Below are 20,172 nucleotides of genomic sequence, written 5' to 3'. Positions count from 1 at the left end.
AAGCATATATTTTATATATATAATTATATATATATATACATACATACACATATACATATATGTGTAAAACATACATGCCTATTTTCATTGTAAACTACCCTTGATTTTATGTCTCTGGTCTTCTAGTGACTTGCTGCTATTTTATGGATTAAAGAACAATTTTCACAATAAAATCACGTTAGCAGCTGCAGTCTACCACCTGGTTGAGAGCCAAATCTTGGCTCCCACTACCTTTCATATTTCTTTGTATTTCCCTTAGCAGCTAACATTGGACCTGGTATGATTCATCATTTGTCACTAGGACTTTTTATTTTCTAGCCTCCTTAGTATTGAGAAGAACTAACATTTACCAAATGTCTACTAGGTGCCAAGCTAGGTATCTGATCCTTATACACTGATAAGGACAGGGGTTTCATCTCTAGTATATAGAGGCCCAGGGACATTCAGGGTCTTGGCCCATTTCAAAGAGTTAGGAAGTGTCACAGCCTGGTCTGCCGCCAGATTGGCCTCATGTCAAAGGGAATGCTGTCTCTCCCTCATCATCCCTCCTCCTTCTGCCTGTCACTTTCCTGGGGTCCCATTAGGCACCCCTCAAAAGCCAGAGGAATCCATGTGTTGTTCTCCGGCCAAGTATGACTCTTGTAACCATTTGTTGTGGATGCCAGAACTCTTATTAGAGGGGCTATGAATGAATAAGCACGGTCTTGGCAAACTATACCTATTTTCCTGTGTCTGTACGTTGGCATCCATGCGGGATTAGTCAGTACTATGCTAACCTCGTGATTAGGGCGTCCAGCAATGCACGAGCCCAACGTAGGGCACCAGTCATTTTTCCTTAAAAGACTATTATATTTGATCTTTTAAAGTAATAATTGTAGCTGCTATTATGACAAATATTAGGACTTTACTGAGCTTCTCTATACATACATAATTTAGTAATGAGTCTAGTTTTTATTTCAAATTATGTATGGGTCAGGGACTTATAAAAGTCTTCATAGGGCCTGACTGGCATACTCATTCTAGGATGTTTTGGAGATTAATTAGATCTGTTTTCAAGACCCTGGCTGATCCCCACCACTTCTCCATCAATGCACTCAACTATTGTAGTAGTCACATGTGGATATTTTGATTGATTACATGTCGGATCTTCTATTTACTCTTAGACTGTAAGCAGCTTCAGAGAAGACAGCAATAAAATCTCACACAAGTTAAGCAACTGGGATGTTGCAGAACTATCATTTGGAGTGTAGTAAATTCTGATTGAGGTTTCCACTTTTATCTTGTGTTCTACACATTTGCAGATACACATATTCCCACACATGCACCCATGTGTAGAGAGCTTGTGATGTGTGTCTCTGTCTTTGTCCCGGCATCATGGAGCTAAAGTAGTTATTGGACCCCACTGGAGCCTTTTATCAAGGATTTTTAGTTTTAATTTTAATTGTTTAGGATCAACTTTATCTTTATAAGGTAGAAAGACTGTGAACATTTAGGATTTCATAGGCAGAGTTCATGTAGGGAAGAATGAAGTCTGTTCTGCACCCTTTGACGTGTCTAAAGTTACTGTCTGCGACATAAATAACCACTGTACACATGAATTGAGGAGATATATTTCTCTGGATAATTTTCCAAGTAGGGTTTTTTTTTTTTCTGTTCCTTATTCTCCTTTTGAGTGGTGGTGGCTACTTATAATATTTAGAGATATAATCTATGAATTTTATGCTTACATTTCTTCTCTCCTATGTCACCAATTTATTTTACTTATTTTCAACTTTGGGTAGTTATAGAGTAGTTTTATGATACAGATATTCAAAGAAAGCTTCAGTACATATAAGTACTCTAACTTACAAGTTTTCCTTTTATTCTGAGTGAGAAATTACTGCATTTCGCCTATTTTTGGAATTTTTAAAATTTTAATTTTTCACATTTAATTCTTGATGATTTTGCCTATAAATACCTAAAGAGGCACTTGAAATTGGAAAACACAGACACTGTCGCTCGTTCTCTTAAAGAGTGACATTTGGTGGCAATGTGCACCGTACCTTTCCACAAACATGTGCCCCAACATCCCATGACGAAGCATCGGTAGTGAATTCAAATAGCACTCTGTCCATTTCAAAGTTTTCAATTTTTTTTCATACAAATCTCTAATCTTAAAAAATGCTTCTCTTACACATTGATTGCAGAGGCTCACTCTGTGCTCCAAACAGTTTTCTTCTTTCTTCCTTCTCCATGTGCACAAGGCACCCACAGAGAGGGAAACACGAGCCGCTGCTTCCCATACGTGTTTGTGCATTCCTAAGTCCCAACGCCCACTTCATGGGATAAAACATGCAGAAATCTTAGTGTGTGCATTTTATTTTAAAATGCCCCAAGTAAGGAGGAAGAGGAAAGGTTAGGAGAACAGAAAGCTAACTGGAGCTGAGACACTCGAACAAAGTAGAAAACGGCATTTATGTAGTGGGAACTGCAGAGCAGGTGCTCTAAAAGGCTCCTCATCTACTTAATTTACTTAATCCTCTTGAATTCCCATGTTTAGTCTGTGAGGTAGGTATTATCCCCATTTTTGAGATGGAAAAATAAAGAACCAGACAAGTTAAGCAGCTTAACTAGTGGTATTGAGGTAGGGTGTACTGAAGTGGACTTCACACTCAGGTTTGTGTCTCTGGGACTCCTTACTGAACGCACAGCTTTCACAACCAACGTATTCTGCATGTGACTGAGTTCTAATTCTGCTTTGAGGTCTGTGTCTTTAAATGCATAATTTGCAAATCGAGAAAGGGTGATGAATGTAAACTTAATGCTTTCTTACAAAGTTAGTTTTTAAAAAATAAATCACTACCTTCGCGTCAGACCTCAAACTATTACAGAATCAGTGCATGCAACTTTCATTGCTACTCGGTTATAATCAGTGGTTTATGTTTCGTTCTTCCTTGCTTGTTTTTTTAGGTGTGATGGTGATGGTGGCAATAGGGGTTTCAGAATTAATATTCATGGGTCTACTCCAAATAGCCATAGGTCACCCCTGATGGCCTTTGTTTTTCTAGCTCCAGAAAGTGTAAAGATATCAGGAGAGGCAGTCTCTTCTGGTTTTGTGTTCTGGGCCATTTACTTTGGAAACTGCCCCATTGAGTGATAGCTCGCCAGACAGCCAGGTGACCCAGGTACTCTTTAGCTGTGATGACTCCTAAATCAGAGCCACAAAGTTCCTAAAGCCTACATTTTTGGAAATAAATTTAGTGGAGTTTGTTTTATTCATATTTCCTAAATCAGAGGAGATTAGAAAGTCACATATTTTAGCCCCACTTTCTGAAGGCTGGCACCACAGTGAGTTTTGAGTGACCTTAATCCAGGTGACCCTTTTCATATTTGACTACATTTCCAAGCAGAGGCTGCAAAATATCTATTAGAAGTTGATTCTACTATTGATGCTAAGAGGCAAAGTTAAAGTCTATCTGTTCTAGATTAGATAAACATACTGTATGCACTTCATGGAAACACACTTGTAGCATGGAAAATATCTTCTTTTTTTTTTTTTTTTTTTTTGGGAAACAGGGTCTCACTTCAATACCCAGGCTGGAGTGCAGTAGCACCATCAAGGCTCACTGCAACCTCCACCTCCTGGGTTCAAGCGATTCTCCTGCCTCAGCCTCCTGAGTAGTTGGGATTACAGGCACGCACCACCATGCCCAGCTAATTTTTGTATTTTTAGTAGATACAGGGTTTCACCATGTTGGCCAGGCTGGTCTTGAACTCCTGATCTCAAGTGATCCTCCCACCGTGACCTCACAAAGTGCTGGAATTACAGGCATGAGCCACCGCGCCTGGCTGTAAAACATCTTTATAATAAGATTTTTCATGTGGTCATAATATGTGTTTTACTACGGCCTGTGTTTGGAATTGCTATCTTCAAAAGGAGCCTTCATTTCATTTAAGGAGAAGGGTGGCATTATAATAAGTGTTTCTTCTCCTTGGGGGTGTGCTTCAGTGACCTGAATCAGACACCCCAAGTTAACTGTAGAGGTTGATCTGCAAAGAAAAGTGCACTCTTTTAAATGGTATGTCAGATCAAATTTAGAGACACTTGTTGTAAGGCTTCTTTTGATCAGAGCAGGGTGCCATGTGTTGGCTGTGCTCATCTTTGAGTCCTGCCTTTTCTTAATTTCCCTGGTGGTTTTAGCTGGATGTGTGTGGTGTTTTTATCTTCCTGCTGAACATGAAGCTGTGGTTCCCTTCTGATTTGTGAAGAGACTCCTAGATGTCTAAGTTGTGCGACTGTTGGGCACAAACAAAAAATGCTATTTTTCTGCATAGCCTGATTATTAAGAACAAAATGTTTGAAGTCAAATAAGGCTGTCTTGAAGTTTCTGGTCTCCCACTTACAAGCTTTTTGTCTTTAGAAAAGTTACTTAACCTCTCTCAACTTCAGTGATTTTATCCCTAGAATCAGATTAGTAATAATACTTACTTCTACTGTTAGTGTAAGGATTAAATGAGATAATTTACAGAATTACTCAGCACAGCATTTGACATACAGTAAGCATTCACTGAATACTGGATGTTATTTCTGTATTACTATTTTTGTTTTTATTCTAGCCCCCAAATCTATGAACTATGAATTTAGAAAAGCAGAGAAGACTGCATTCGTAAAGGTGAAGAAGAATAGGGGGAAAAAAGAAGACCTGACTTCATTTTCCATTCCTTAGACTTGTTTATTACAGTTGTAGGTCACTATGGAAACTTTCAGGATTAAGATGGCATTATTGAGTTAAGCATTCAATGAACACCTCAGGGAAGAAAAGCCATAACATGTATGCATGCCGTAAGTAATTTTCAAATGAAAAGGGTTATCTGGGGCGAAGAGTGGATGGCAGTTATTGACTTCCTTGTCTGACATCGTTTCCAGAATCCACAGAGAATTAGGATCAAGAGTTGAAAGTGTGATCATATCCCTATGTTTGCCCTTTTGTGGACCATTCCATAAAGTTGTCAATAGTTATGGCCAGAATTTCAAAATGGGAAGCTGCTCTTTACATACTAGGGAGTGGGGCTTTCCAAAATAGATTCTGAAGTCGAAAAGAACTCAGTGGTTTTTGAGAAGGGTTGACCTCCTTTCATGCCACTTACTGTGAATTAAAGCTGCGAGGGAGAACTAGTTTGGGCATGTGGTACAGCACTTAGCGCCACCGCTGCCAGGGAACAAGATTTGTGTTTCTAAGGAGATACAACAAAAAGGAGAATGCTTTAAGAGCCAGCGGCTGTCAGAGTGTAAAAGTATCTATGTTCAGAAAGGGAAATAGAAGCTGAATTAAGTAATTTTATACACACGTTATGGGGTGCCCTTCTGTGAGTAATTCTTAAATTCAAAAGCAAATAGTTGTGACCACAAAGGGCTTAGTACATCTCAGCTGATTTTAGCTCTCAGACTCAAACTGGATATGATTGGTATTGACCTGCTCTGTGCATGTGATTTTAAGATGGTCTGACTCTTGTCTGTCATTCTGTTAGGTTGTATTAATAACAGGGGACAAAGGGTGAAATAATCCAGTAAAGTTTTGAGCAGCCACTTGACAACGTATTCCAAATAAATGAGAGGAGGAAAACCCTAGCTCTACCAACTGGGGCCATAAAACAGAGTCTTCTACACTCTCTTTAATGTCAATATTAACCAGTTTGCAAATGTTTAGTCAGTTATGGGCATGGATGGATGTCCTGAGTGGGTTCCTGGGATAAAGTGTCATCATAGGACAGAAATCACAGGGAGAGTGCACCAAGGAAAAATTACAGTACTGCTATATTTACTTAGTGCCTCTGAACTAGGGTTTTATTTTCCACAGTTGGAAAGGGAACCACCTGTCTCAACTGCTGATGTCAGAGAGCTCCCTCGAGACACAGGGCTGCTGGAAAGCACATGATACTGTACATATTTGCTCTTACGTTTGTATCTGGCTAAGATTGGGTTTCAGATTTGTGCCCTATTGTGGAGTTCATTTAGCAGTGACTCTGAGGTGCCCTCCCACGTCACCATGCCCTTGTGAATTAAAAAGTGGCCTGCCGAAGCCCTTGTTGTGAGTGTTCCCTCATCTCATGATACCAGTATTTGCACTGCAGTAAAATGAATGACACACATGTTGGGGTTATCATCTATGGATTCAATTTTGAAAGTGAGTATCAGGAGGCATTATCTCTGCACCTAGGATGCTTTATGCTATTGGTAGGTGGGGTTTTGTTTTATTTCTGGTGATGAGGGCTTTTAAAGATACGTATATGTGTGTACACCAGATCTGGAGGTTTTGTATGTAGATTGCTAAAAAGAAAGAGATAAGTGTGTAGTATACTTCATTTTTTTTAAAGCTGTTCATTTGTTAGTGTGGAGAATTTGTTGTAGAGTAAATAAAATGCCTAATTTGGAAAGGCTGGATATTATGACCATGCATTTCAAGTGATCTAGTGCATTCTTTTTAATTTTTATTTTTAAAGATTTTTAGAGTTGTGTAATCCACTGCTCCAGTTTTCTGGGGGAGAATTCGGCTATTTAAATGTAGCTCCTTAAGGAAATGCGAGGACCACTGTATTGCATGACTCCAGGCACTCATAGTCAAGAACTCACACTTAAACTATCCTGCTGGCTATGTGTACAATCTCCAGAAATATGATGCTCTCAACATTACTCAAACATTATGTAAAAGTAGAATTGTTACCAACAATTGCAGGAGGCTTGCTATTAGTGAAGTTGCTCATTATTTTAATAATGCCATGCATCTCCATTTAAATATTTTCACCGACTGCAAATTATATGGTTATTACACAAAATAGGTGGAAAACAGAGTCTGAGGGTGTAAATTACAGTCTTGGGCCACATCAAATCAATTTCCTTTTAGGGATAAGAACCCGGATTCTTAATTCCCAGCCGTCCTATGATGCACACCTTCAATTAAATTTATATTTGAAATGATGCTTGATATTTTTTTCTCAAGTCCTAAAAATAGAGTAAATAGGATGGGCTAAGACCCCTTGGTTCATCTACTCTTTCCCCCAGTGTAGGATTTTCCTATGAACCATTAAAAGTGTTGATAATATATGATTGATATTAATTAGTTTTCTGTAAAGTACTGCACTCCTTAACATGAACTGAACTAGAAATAAATATATTACCATGAATTAAGATTTTATTAGTTGCAAAGAAGAATTGGATGAAGGCACCTATGTGAAATCCTAAGTACAGGCGTCAAATTGAATTAATGCCAGCACTGCCTTGAGATTAATTTGAGTACTGAATAAGAAATAGTATACCATAACATAACTGTGTTTACTGAATCATTTTTGGCATCAAAAACTAAAGCTACATTATAAATGCAAAAGCAGGCTTTTCTCCCTTGGAAGAGAGAGGCGGGTGCATTTTGTAATTAAAGTGAATGTTACCCTCTGAAAAATGCCTCTAGTCTCAGGAAGGAAACAGCCTTCTTGAGAACACTACATCCTTGTATATATCTCAGACTTTGCATACTTGGTGCTGCTCTGGCCATCTTCTGCATCCTAGAGTACGGTCAGCTCTATTCTCCACTCACTTTATATATTTTTGTCTTATTACTCTCTATATGTTTTGCAAAAGATGTGGAGGGTGCTGAAAAGTTTTATGGGATTGCCCCAGGGATGTTCTAGAAGGGATTGCTGATTTTATAGGGAGAATGATTGTACAGCATTCAATACAGGGCCATGCAGGCTGAGCCATGTGAAGTCCTGAGGATCACTTTTGACAGATTGTGATGCAAGTAGCGCCCCCTGGAGTTGTGCATTGCTGAGGCTCTACTCTACTTTGCCTTAATAATTCTGAAATTTCCTGATTTTATAAATTTTATACTCATCTATGATATAGGTTACTTGAAGACCAAATGCAAAACTTTAAAGTTTTGCACTGTTAAATAGGAATACTAGGCACATCACTCATCTATTTTAAATTGTAAAGTAACTACATTTTTAAAAAGGTAAATTTAATTTTAATGTCTTTGACTTAATATATTCAAAATATTATATTAACATATTACTCTAAGTTATTAATGAAATATTTTACATTCTATTTTCTGTATTCAGATTGAAATTCCAGGTATATTTTATATCTGTAGAACATCTCAATTTTTGTTTGGACACATTTTAAGTTTTCAGTAGCCATATATGTGGCTAGTGGCTACGCATTGGCTGGCATAGTTTTGGACTTAGATAGCAACTTGCCAGCATTTTACTACACAGAAAATTGCTTTAAAGAAAAAAAAACCTTACATATCTAAGACAAAACATAGCGTATCCTTTATGTCATTTATCAGTTTAAGAAGCGATTATATGATTGATCACAAATTTGCGAGAAGTGTGAATGCTAAGACAATTTAGTTGATAGCCCACTGGTGGTACAATGGACTTTATATTGAATTGTTTTGTCCTGTGGCTTTGTTTTCCCTTCTTCCCTCTGTGTGTATTTCAGATATCATCATTTAAAACACAATTTGATACTTTGTGGTTCCTCTCATTGTCCCAAGCTCATGCTGTCTTGTCAGTTTTCATGCACCATATGGATGTCTTATTTCTTTTCTTTTTTCTTTTTTTTTTTTTTTGAGACGGAGTCTTACTCTGTTGCCCAGGCTGGAGTGCAGTGGCACAATCTTGGCTCACTGCAACCTCCACCTCCTACATTCAAGCGATTCTCCTGCCTCAGCCTCCTGAGTAGCTGGGACTACAGGCGCATGCCACCATGCCCAGTTACTTTTTTTTTTTTTTTGAGACAGAGTCTTGCTCTGTCGCCCAGACTGGAGTGCAGTGGCACGATCTCGGCTCACTGCAAGCTCTGCCTCCTGGGTTCACGCCATTCTCCTGCCTCAGCCTCCCTAGTAGCTGGGACTACAGGTGCCTGCCACCACGCCTGGCTAATTTTTTGTATTTCTTTTAGTAGAGATGGGGTTTCACCGTGTTAGCCAGGATGGTCTCGATCTCCTGACCTCGTGATCCGCCTGCCTCGGCCTCCCAAAGTGCTGGGATTACAGGCATGATCCACCATGCCCGGCCTCCTGGCTAATTTTTATATTTTTAATAGAGATCAAGTTTCACCATATTGGTCAGCCTGGTCTCGAACTCCTGACCTCACCAGATCTACCCACGTCAGCCTCCCAAAGTGTTGTGATTACAGGCGTGAGCCACCACACCCAGCTGGATTTCTTATTTCTTAACAGAGAAATTCTTGAAAGACTTTTGGCTCAAATAACTTTGTGGCCAGCCTAGTGGAAACAAAAACTGTTTTCTTCACTTGCTGCTTCTGGTCTCTTTAGATGTCGTGCCAGCTCAGGACTGGTATGAGGCTGGTTTTTACTTTTCTTTAGGTAAGTAGAGAAACAAACAGGCACCTGGCATTCCTACAACTTGTGATAACACTGTCCCTCATAGAAAGTCAACTTACTATAGGACTTAAAGAGAACGTCTGATGTGCTTGGTTTCCAAATCTTTATTTTTCTTAGGTGAGGAAGGCAGGTGAAGAGCAAAGACTTGCATCTACTGTAATGTTGCTTGATTTTAAATTGAGTTTTAAGCAGTCAAACATGAATGGCAGCCATCATTATGGAGTAGCTATTCTATGCCAAGCACTTGGCTGATACACATTTTCTTTAACCTTAACATGAGCCATGTAAAATAGGCATTTATATTTCCATTTTTGTAGATGAAGTGCTTGAGGTTCAGATAGTTCAGGTAACTGTCTTGAGTTCCTACAGATAGATAATAGTAACAGATCTACATTGTCTGACCCCAAAGTCGATGCTCTCGGAGAAGAGGGACACATTTTCCAACCAAGTCAATTACATCGTTCAATAATGAGTTTTGAACCAAGAAGAAAGACTAAAATTTTAGTTATAATGTTCCTTCACTTCACTTATTCAAGAAATAAATACAGATAATATGTAATCCTATTCCATTTTTTGATAGATGAGGAAATAGATCAAGAAACTTAAAGTGACTTTGTCCAAGGTCAGACAAACAAACCTAGACATCAAGTCCTTTGATTTCTGCTCCAAGGGTGTTTTTCTAAGTGGTTTAAGGGCCCCTTTAAGGAGGTAAGTTGGACATTTGGAATTTTTTTTTTTTTTGGACAGGCAGCAAACTTCAAACATTTATGGTATAGAAACATTTATTTCTCTTTCTTTTCTATGCATTTTAAACTTGTTATCGAAATATATGATACTGGAAAGTATATATATCATAAGAGTTTAGCTCAGTGAATTTTCAGTAACAATCTACCCATGTAACCAGCACAGACAGAAAGAAAGAAACCCTAACTAGCTTGCTGCCTCCTCCGCCTTGACTGTAGTTCTCCCTGTCCTGCCCCAAACCACCACCCACGGCAACCTCTCACCTGATTTGCAGCCGCCTAGGTTAAATATCTGTTTCTGTGCTTTATAGAAATGGAATTATAATGTATGCGCCTTTCATGTGTGTCTGGCTTCCTTTGCTTCACATTACATTTCTGGGATTTATCTACATTTTGGTGTGTAGCAGAAGTTCATTAATTCTCATTGATATATTTGGCCATACTTTCAAGTATAAAATCCCTAATAACCATAATACTGTAAGTGGAATGAATAGGTTTATTTCACATTAATTACTATTTAAATTGCCTTTCTCCTAGAAAATTATTAGCTATAGTTTTGTGTGATTCGGGCTAAAACAAAATAACAAAGCTGAAATATGGTGGGTCAGCAGTTACAAAGCATAACACAACGCAGGAAATCACTACTGTCCTGTGGTTTTACGTAATAAGTGACATTGAATGATGTCATAGAGAAGACAAAGAGAGCACACAAGCTGAACATACCCACAGGAGAGCCCCAGGTGGGAGTTCCCACTTAGTGGCTTTGTATGGCTGTACAAAATGTTAGGTGTGGCCCGTTTTTAGGTGGCCTGCATGCAAATGGATCTACTAACACGGATGGTAGAAACGTCCACCTCAGGGGCTAGGCGCAGTGGCTCACACCTGTAATCCCAGCACTTTGGGAGGCCAAGCGGGGGCGGATCATCAGGTCAGGAGTTCGAGACCAGCCTGACCAACATGGTGAAACCCCGTCTCTACTAAAAATAAAAAAAAAAATTAGCCGGGCGTCATGGTGCACGCCTGTAATCCCAGCTACTCAGGAGGCTGAGGCAGGAGAATAGCTTGAATCCGGGAGGCAGAGGTTGCAGTGAGCTGATATTGCGCCACTGTATTCCAGCCTGGGCAAAAGAGCAAGACTCTGTCTCAAAAAAAAAAAAAAAAAAAAAATCCACCTCAGGAATTGTTAAAGATGTTTTTTTGTTTTGAAAATAGGTAGAGAAAGAATTTACTCTGATCATCTGCTTGGTGCAAAGTACAATCTGGACCCTTCAAAGAATAATAGAGGTTTTGGCTTGTTTAAAATGGATCTCTCATCAACCTCTTTTTGCAGATTGTCTCACAAGCACAGAATCAAGGTTTCTTATGTTAGTTTTCTTATTGCTTCTTCTTCGTGGTTGCAGGAAAATGTGAATGTAATGCCAGTGAATACTGCTAGTGAGAACCCAGCATTGTGTGAGAATAGCTGAGGGTTTATCAAGGCATTGTCCTGACTGAGGTTTATCATTTACCTGGTCATACTTTCCTTACTCCTCTGTTATCAGTGCTCTCTCTCCTAATTTCTGGTAGAGAAGTTGGTTTTCCTGTGACTAATTCACTCAACCTTAAAGGAAAACTTCCAAGCTGGTTGGTCTTAGGTGGCACCAAAGCATACATCATCTTCTATCTCTCGCTCAATAGAGTTGTACGTACAAGGAAACAGTTGAAAAGGAAACACTATCCTGTGATATGGTCTTGGTTTAATGCATTTGCTAACACTGTTATGGTAAAATATTAGGCATATGACCTTTTTTCCTCCCTCCACACCCTACATGAATATCTCAGCTGATCCCTTCCAAATTAAAAATATGTACAATCTTTTACCAAATATAATGAGCTTTTTATTTAAGAAGGGTCTTCTCATATTAGGAGGAAAGGATGTTACTTTAAGCTCTCATTTCCTTAGCTGCTGTAGACCTTATTCTTATTTACAAAACCCTGAATATAATATTCACCCTCCTTTCTAAATCTTCTGTCTCTGGGTGACACCATTTCTAAATCACGTGTAATGACTACCACATCAGTTGTGTGGTTTTCACAATTGCTGTGCACGCAGGGACTCGGTCTTACATATGACTCGTGCTACTTTCCAGAATTAATGATAAACAAGATGAAAGCCCGCTGTTTCTCTGGGCGGCTACCTGAACTTCATAAGAAACACAGGTCTCTAGGAAGCTGATCTTCTCAGAGCCAATACCTGTGGTTGAAAGTATTATATTTCACAAGTTCTCTAGTATTCTTTTTCTAGAATCGTTGAGTGGTTAAATATCTGTATTGCAAGGAAAATGATGAAGCTGTGCTCTTTCAGCAACACTGAGCGCCAGTTGCCTTTCTTGTACAACATCTCTGATTTCCAGTATCTTTGTGAAATGAGACATTTGGATTCACCCTGTGCAAAGAAGGCTTCCTGAGTTGTCTGTCAAGACAGGCACATCACTGCATTTTAGATCTGGCAGAGATCTTTGATTTAATTGAATCTGGCCATCTTCGTTGACAGATAAGGAAACCGAGGCTCAGTATCATTACACAAACCACCCAAAGTCGAATTGCTGGCAAGTGACATAGCTGAATGAGGGCCATGTTCTTCTTATCATGCATTTTCCTTTCATTTTGGGCTGAATCAAGATCCTCAAAGTGACTCCACCTGTCAGATAGACTTGAGCCTCCAGTACTCACCTTAAATCTCATAAGGCTGGCTGACTTTGGTTTAAACCTCATTACCCCTCTTCTTACAAATATTCTTAATGGTCAAAATAACGAAAACCCATGTGTAGGAAGAATGATCTGCAGAAAAGGCCCAGGAAATTTGAGAACATGAAATCAAATTGGCTGATATAAAGCTTTCAATCCTATGAATATAGTTGACCTTCCAGGGGAAAGAAAGTGAGTTATCCCCTCTTGTGATATTTGAAAAGCCAAACATGAGCTTTCTGCCCAAGCACAGGGCTGCAACATGGCAGCATTTACACAGGTTGTCTCACATTTAGGGATGGGCTGTGTTCCAGAAATTTACTTGCATGTCACCGGGTTGAAACTGGGACTGCATTTTCCTGGTCAAATCAATTTCAATCATCTCCAGTGGAAGCCATGTCTCTAAACACTCTTCCCCTAAGCCTTTGCTGGTGGCCCCTCCTTTTTTTTCCCCAGTTACTTGGTAGACCCTCTTCTCGAGAATTATTCTTACCCGTTTATTTATACCATTCTTGAAAATATTTACTATTGTATAAATGAATGAAGTTTCTTTAACCCCACCCGGGCTAATTAAGATTTTTAAAGAGAAAATTGACTTAACAATTGATTAAATTTCAGATTGAGAAACAAAGGGAAGATGGTACTGGTGTCTGGGGGATAGTGGTTTTGGGTCTACCTCTTGAGGCAAGCTGATAGGAGCTGATAGCTTCCTTCTCTCCATAATTCTGGGATTTCTAAGTATACCACGTACTAACTTCCCTCAGTGTTGCTCATGAGCTTTGCATCCTAAGTGGAGTAGCTGTTGGACTTGGTATGACAGGCAGAAATGGCTTCATTTTAAATATATGATGAATATTTGAGATATAATATTGGGCGTCAGGGGCTATTTCTATCTGCTACATTCCCAGTATGTTAAGCAGGCATGACGTTAATACTGAATCTCTCTGTTCCTCTCAAAACTGAGTAATTCTTCTTCTTCTGAATATAAAAGTCATGCATGGTTATAAGAGAAAATTTGAAAATTACAGAAAAGCACACTCACATAAAGGAACTTAAAAAGTACTTATAACGTCGTCAGCCACTACGAACGGCTTGTTATATTTCCTCCTCATCCTCTTCTTTCTGAGGATATATTTTTACAGGTAAACTTTTCATGATTATAGTTTTTTCAAGCTTCATTTTAAACCCTAATATATTTTGAACACTCTCCCATTATGCTATTAAATATATTTTACAACAGATTTTAATGATAACATTAAATATATATATTTAATATATATACACACACGTACTTCTCTATAATTTATTGAACCAGGTCACTTAATGTTGGATATTCACATTGCATTCAAGTTTTCAATAATGCAAATAATGTCGCATTGGGCATCCTCATATGAAAAATCTTTGTACACATTCCCTTATTATTGCCTCAGGATGAATTTCTATAAGTAGATGTTTTAGGTCTATGAGGTTTTTAAAAGTTTTGAACATATATTGCGTGCTCGGTCTGTATAAAAATTATACCCAGTATAATCCTACCAGTAGTATCTGACATCCATTTTTCGATTGAGCTGCTAAATGTAGAGGTCAATCCTAGAAGCGGTTGTCTTGGTTAAGGATGTTTTCTCGAAAATCTTGTGTCTAATTGGGCTAGCAAATATAAAGTAAGAGTTTATCTGTCACCACAAAACTGAGCTTAGACCTCAAAGCTAATTGCTTCTTAAGATGAGAATTTATTTTCCTTCTACCTCTCCGACATGTTTGAGATATATGTATATACATATCAGTTTTGCTAGAGCAAAATTCAAATATCAAAGCCCTGGAAAAACCCATAACAGAAACACAAATCAAATAACCAAAAATCCTTCCAAGACTCTGCCTGGTGGTATTAAAAAAAAAGAAAAAGAAAAAGAAAAAATATATATATTTATTGTTACCTTTTGAGACTATTTGCAAAATACAGTTTTGTTTTGTTTTGTTTCCCTAAGATCGAGAAAAGCTAAGCTAATTAGGACTCAAGCGCTAAAAAATAAGTATCAGGGGAACGGTTTGATTGCTTTTTTTTTTTTTCAGTTTAACAATTTGTGTACCTCAATTTTCCCTGGCCGTTACTAACTTCAGCTAGTGCGAAAAAAAAAAATCCTTCTTAGTAAATGAAATGTTATGTTATGTATTGAAGTTCTGTAGCACTTTAAAATTTTAAATAGTGCCAAATTTGACAATATGTAATATGCCTTATTCAGTTCCACTTAAAAAAAATTGCTAGATAATCCTATTGAACATTTATCATCTAAATAATCAATAACTGTCTGCATCATAGATAAATTAACCTGGAATAATTAAGGTAAATGAAAATGTAGATTCACAAATACAACCGAGTTGAACATCAGACAAAATCAGATTTTAACCACCCTTTTATTATCTCCTATCTCTGTGCTTAATAAGTACAATTGTTGCTTTGTGTTTAGATTAGTCCAGTTGACTGCAACTCAGATTAATTTTCATGTTATTTTTTGTTTTAACATGAAAAACACCAAAAGCACATTTTGAGGTCCAAATTAAAATAGAGGTTGACTCAGTTCCATAGAGCCGGTCTGCAGAAGGTTTTACTGGAGATGAGAGATGTTTTTGCTAAGGTTGTCTATCATAACTTGTTTATTAAAAAAATAAAAATAAATGCTAGGAGACATTCAAGCTGTCTTGATTTTCCTCTAGTTATTTTCTCAAAGGTTCTTTGTTCACGTGGACATCGCTGTGGCATTTTTTCCAAGCAAAATGAGGTTTAATTTTAAAGTATTTATAGAATAGAAGTCTTTGTTATATCCTATCCTGCTACCAACTTTTGTGTTCTACGCAGTCTCTGCTTCTAACCAGAGGCCCAAAACATGTGTTTAGAAACTGATGTGGGGTATCAGGATCAATTAGTCCCTCTAGGAATTAAAAGCAAGCAATTGAATGCCTGTTAACAATGATTAACTTGAAAAATATTAGCAATTCTAGGCAGGCCCCTTTGCTTTCTGGACGAATGCTCTAGGCAGGCAGCATTCCCAGGAATATTGGTTTCCAGCTATGTAGACTGTCCCTCAGTTATAAAGTTGCCTCCAGGGTCTTTGCTATGGCTTTGATTTGAAGATGATTATTATTCTTATGGATGAAACTTTAGTTCTTCCTAGAAAGGCTTTCAGCGATTTGCATGCTCTTTCCAGCTGCCCTCCAAACCTTGCCCAGCCTTATTTTTCTCCATTGTAAAATGGGTACACAGGTCATCTTTATTGGATAGTTTGGAGGACTAAATTGATTGAGATGTGGTATATGAAGTGCTGACCTTAATGTCTAGCCCATACGTGGTCTGCTGTGTATATGTTTTGCTTTCCACCTTTCTTTCTTGAGAAGTTTCTGCATACATATATTCGTATGTAGTTATTGTATAAATAGTGTATATGGAAACATTCCCGAGGTTGTATTTTCCTGTTCTTTCTTGATTTAGAAAACTGAAACTACAGTAATTTTCTGCTGTATGTAAGAGGGAAAATGTGCTTATGAACTGTATTCAGCAAACTTAAAATGTTAAAGCTCTTGGTCACCTTTTTATGCCCAGTAATGATAAACTGTCGATTTCCTTACCTTATTTGGGAATTTACTAGCAACTTGCTGCAGATATCACAGTAGACATATCTCTTATAATATGTATGATCTGAAAGAAGCAGCAGTCTGGTAGTTTTTTGTTTGTTTTATTAAAATAAAAACTTATAAACTTATAAAAAAAAATGAACAAATATATTTATCCTAATGGCTCTTCTGAGTTTGCTTCTGAAATCACCCACATTCAATATAGACAACAAAACCAATTGTTTTTGCTATTGTCTGAGGTTTTTGAGTTTGGGGGTTTGAATTTGATTCTAATTTTTAGAAATGGGCAGTTGTCTGAAATATGGAGGGATGGGAAAAGCCTTTAATTTGGAGTAGGAGTGAGGAAGGAAACCCAAATGTTATACACTTCATTCAACGTATTTGTTAGAGAATTGAATTATTCTCTTGAGGTTTTTTTTCCTCTTTGTTAGCAACTCGAGATAGATTCTCCTGCCTCTACTAATATTGAAACCCTGGAAAATGTTAACTGAACTACAGAGGGGAGAAATTATCAGAATGGAATGTAGGCTCTGTGTAGATATGCAACATTAGGGGCACTCAGCAGATGTTGATAAATACCTCTTTCTATTGTTGAGAAAAAATGGGTTTGATTTGGATGTGAACTGCAGTGGTCAATGAAAGGAACTTGTACCTCACCAGGGTGTGTTTTAAGCAGTAGAAGAGGAATCTGGGTGTTGATCCAAGTGACATTGGTTTTTCATACCAAATTATTCTCCATTTTTAAGGGTTGTCATCCCCCTAAAATTGTAAGCTCTCTTGTGTCCATGTCATATGCTTTCTTGGCAGTCCTTGTGATACGTGGCTGTGCACACAGTAAGGTTTCAATAGGTCCTTGTTGTCTGAAACCAGATATTTGGAAATTTTGGAGACAGAGTTGACGAAGGGGTGAAAAGAGGGCTGTGGGTAGAGAGTGAGAGAAATAGTCAAAGCAGAGAGAGAATTAAATAGAGAAATGGCCCCGGGAACCAGAAAGAAAACCAAGGTTGGTGAGCAATGAACCATTTAAGTTCTCCTGAGAAAAGAAAAAAAAAAACTGGACAGAAGAAAAATTTTAAACTGCAGTTAATTAACAAAATTATAAAACCTCTAAAACATCCCTCTCATTACAGTTGTAGTTTTAAGACAGAAAAAAAAATTGTGGAAAGCACTCTAATTTGTCCTAGGAATCTATTTAATTTTGATTTGTCCAGTAATAGAAATTTGAGGGGTAAATGCAATATACTGTAGTTTATGAGTCCTTTAAATGTTGTTACTTCTGAATTCCATCCTCTTTGTGATAGTGAGAGTGAAGAAAAAACAAGTGTATTTGAAATAACTTCTGGTTTCAGTGCATGTGCTGATTTGATTTTTTAGAAGTAGAATTAGATGGCAAAAAATAAGAAAACCCTAACAATACAATCTGGGCAGGTTAGAATATCAAAAATTATAACGAGCCTGTTCTAGTGTAAAGAACATCTCTAAAAGATGTGAATAGGTTTTAAAAGTATGATGAATATCTAGCATTGGATAAACACAAATAAAAGTATCAGTGAATATCACAATGGAAGAATCACATGATAATAATTAATAAACTGACTCTTCTTGGCCAGGTGACCAATATTATTTCACAGTTGATCGTTGAGGGCAGAGCCAATGACCTTTGTCCTGAATTTTAATAATTTACTGAAGTTTTACATTAAATCAGAATATAATTGGGAAGAAAATTAGTGTTTCTTTGTGGGGAGTGCAGAGTAATGCCACTAATTGCTTGTATAAAAGCATTCCCGAGGTTGTATTTTCCTGTTCTTTCATTAGAAAATTAAAACCACAGTAATTTTCTGCTGTTTGTAAAAGGGAAAATGTGCCTGTGAACTGTATTCAGCAAACTTAAAATGTCAAAGCTCTTGGCCACCTTTTTATGCCCAGTAATGATAAACTGTCAACTTCCTTACGTTATTTGGGAATTGACTAGCAACTTGTTGCAGCTATCACAGCACACAAATCTCTTATAATATGTATGGTCTGAAAGAAGCAGCAGTCTGCTGGTATTTTGTTTCTTTTGTTCTTTCTTTCACTTTAATATTTGAGCAATTTGATATTTAAAATATGTGTTAGGGCAAATAACCATGTTTTTCTGTTTAAGGAGATGGACAATGAAGAACAGTGTAAATTAACCTCAGTAGAATAGTGCTTTACAAATTATGTTTAGGTAACTGGGGGATTGTTTTCAGGTAAATTATCAAGTAAAAGAATTGGGCTGATTCTAAAAGTATATTGGGTTTAACATTTTATGAAAACATGTTTATTCACACAGATACATACATGTGTACATCTCCTGGGAACTTGGAAGGGTTAAGTCAGACCACTGTCATGTTACAGGAAGTGTTTTTCCACTGTGTCCAGTACCTTGAGTTTGTTATGTATTCAATATGTAGTGTCATCATAAAACAGTTGCACCTGCATTAGCCCTCATTGTCTCAAGGTACAAGCTGAAAAATAATAGAAAGTAAAGCTCAGGAATTGAATATTTCTGCTAATAGTGTGTTGGTATTTTCCCCTCAGTTCACGGACATTCTTGATTTCAAAACGCAAACTACACAACCCAGGGCACTAGGGTTGGAATTCAATGTTTATTCAAAAAGGCACCCTAAGGCAGTTAGGGAGGAAACGCTACATGTATGAAAAATAGGAGCCGGGAATCTAAGCTGATCTGAGCACAGCAGCAGCGACTGTATTTACTAACACTTGTTTTCTGGGAGCCTATGAGAGAAATGGAAATAATTAGAAGGAAGCTGAAAGGATGGGGTTTTGTGGCTTGTTCTCCTTATATGGAGCAAAGAAAACTGCAGCAACTCTTCGGGAGCTGGTATTCCCTACTGCCATGGGGGCAGCCGAATTCTGGGTGGAGGAGTTTGTTTATACCTTAACACATACAGGCTATTTTGTTGATTAAACAAGCAAAAAAATAAAAATAAAAATAAAAAGCCCCATTTGTGCTTTCAAACACTCCCTCAATGAGAAAATGTCTCATAAAAATGCATCATGTGATAAGCTCTTGCTTTAGTCCCAAACTGAGCTTGAGTCCACCTGGAGATCTTAGAATTAAAGAGTTCTTAGGGAATACACGTTTTAGCTAAGAATATAGTTACTCTGTCATGAAACAGGGAGCTTTGCCACTTGCTTGTTTTGGAAGGAAAATAAATTAAAAAAAGATTGCAGGGGATTTTGGTTATTATATGGCCAGGGCTCCATTTAGAGTCTGTGGCATTCAAAGCTGGCTTTAATCACAGCATGATGCCTGAAGCCTCCAAAAGTCTAAGTGTTTCCTTTCTTTCTTTTCTTTTTCTTTTCTTTCTTTTTTTTTTTAAAGCGTTACTTCACTGAGGCAGAGGGCTGCCTTTGAGTGACGTCACGAGTTAGAGCAGCAAGCTGCACAGGGGAAGGGAGGCTGGGTGAGTGACAGCCCAGCCTACTTTTTAATAGCTTTGTCATGTGACTGGGGACTGTAGTAAGACAGGTGCCTTCAGTTCACTCTCAGTAAGGGGCTGGTTGCCTGCATGAGTGTGTGCTCTGTGTCACTGTGGATTGGAGTTGAAAAAGCTTGACTGGCGTCATTCAGGAGCTGGATGGCGTGGGACATGTGCAACCAGGACTCTGAGTCTGTATGGAGTGACATCGAGGTGAGCTGGGGC

General features: G+C 38.0%; 1 protein-coding gene across 5 annotated transcripts in view; it reads left to right on the top strand.

Moving 5' to 3' along the window:
* PPARGC1A (PPARG coactivator 1 alpha) overlaps window positions 1–20,172 on the top strand; it is a 681,913-nt gene that overhangs the window by 564,321 nt on the left and 97,420 nt on the right. Inside the window, exon 1 of one of the 5 annotated variants that reach the window (XM_054484917.2) lies at window positions 6,083–6,164. The exons of 3 other annotated variants lie outside the window; for them this stretch is intronic. In XM_054484917.2, coding sequence (XP_054340892.1) covers window positions 6,120–6,164 — 45 coding nt within the window. In that variant the 5' untranslated portion in view covers window positions 6,083–6,119. Of the gene's footprint in view, window positions 1–6,082; window positions 6,165–19,833; window positions 20,161–20,172 lie in introns of those variants that run through there. One more of the 5 variants, XM_054484916.2, reaches the window with a different exon arrangement.

This window comes from Pongo pygmaeus, chromosome 3, assembly GCF_028885625.2.
Source record: "Pongo pygmaeus isolate AG05252 chromosome 3, NHGRI_mPonPyg2-v2.0_pri, whole genome shotgun sequence".
NCBI lineage: Eukaryota > Metazoa > Chordata > Mammalia > Primates > Hominidae > Pongo > Pongo pygmaeus.
Note: the sequence above shows the minus strand (reverse complement) of the source record. Positions and strands in the feature narration are given on the sequence as shown.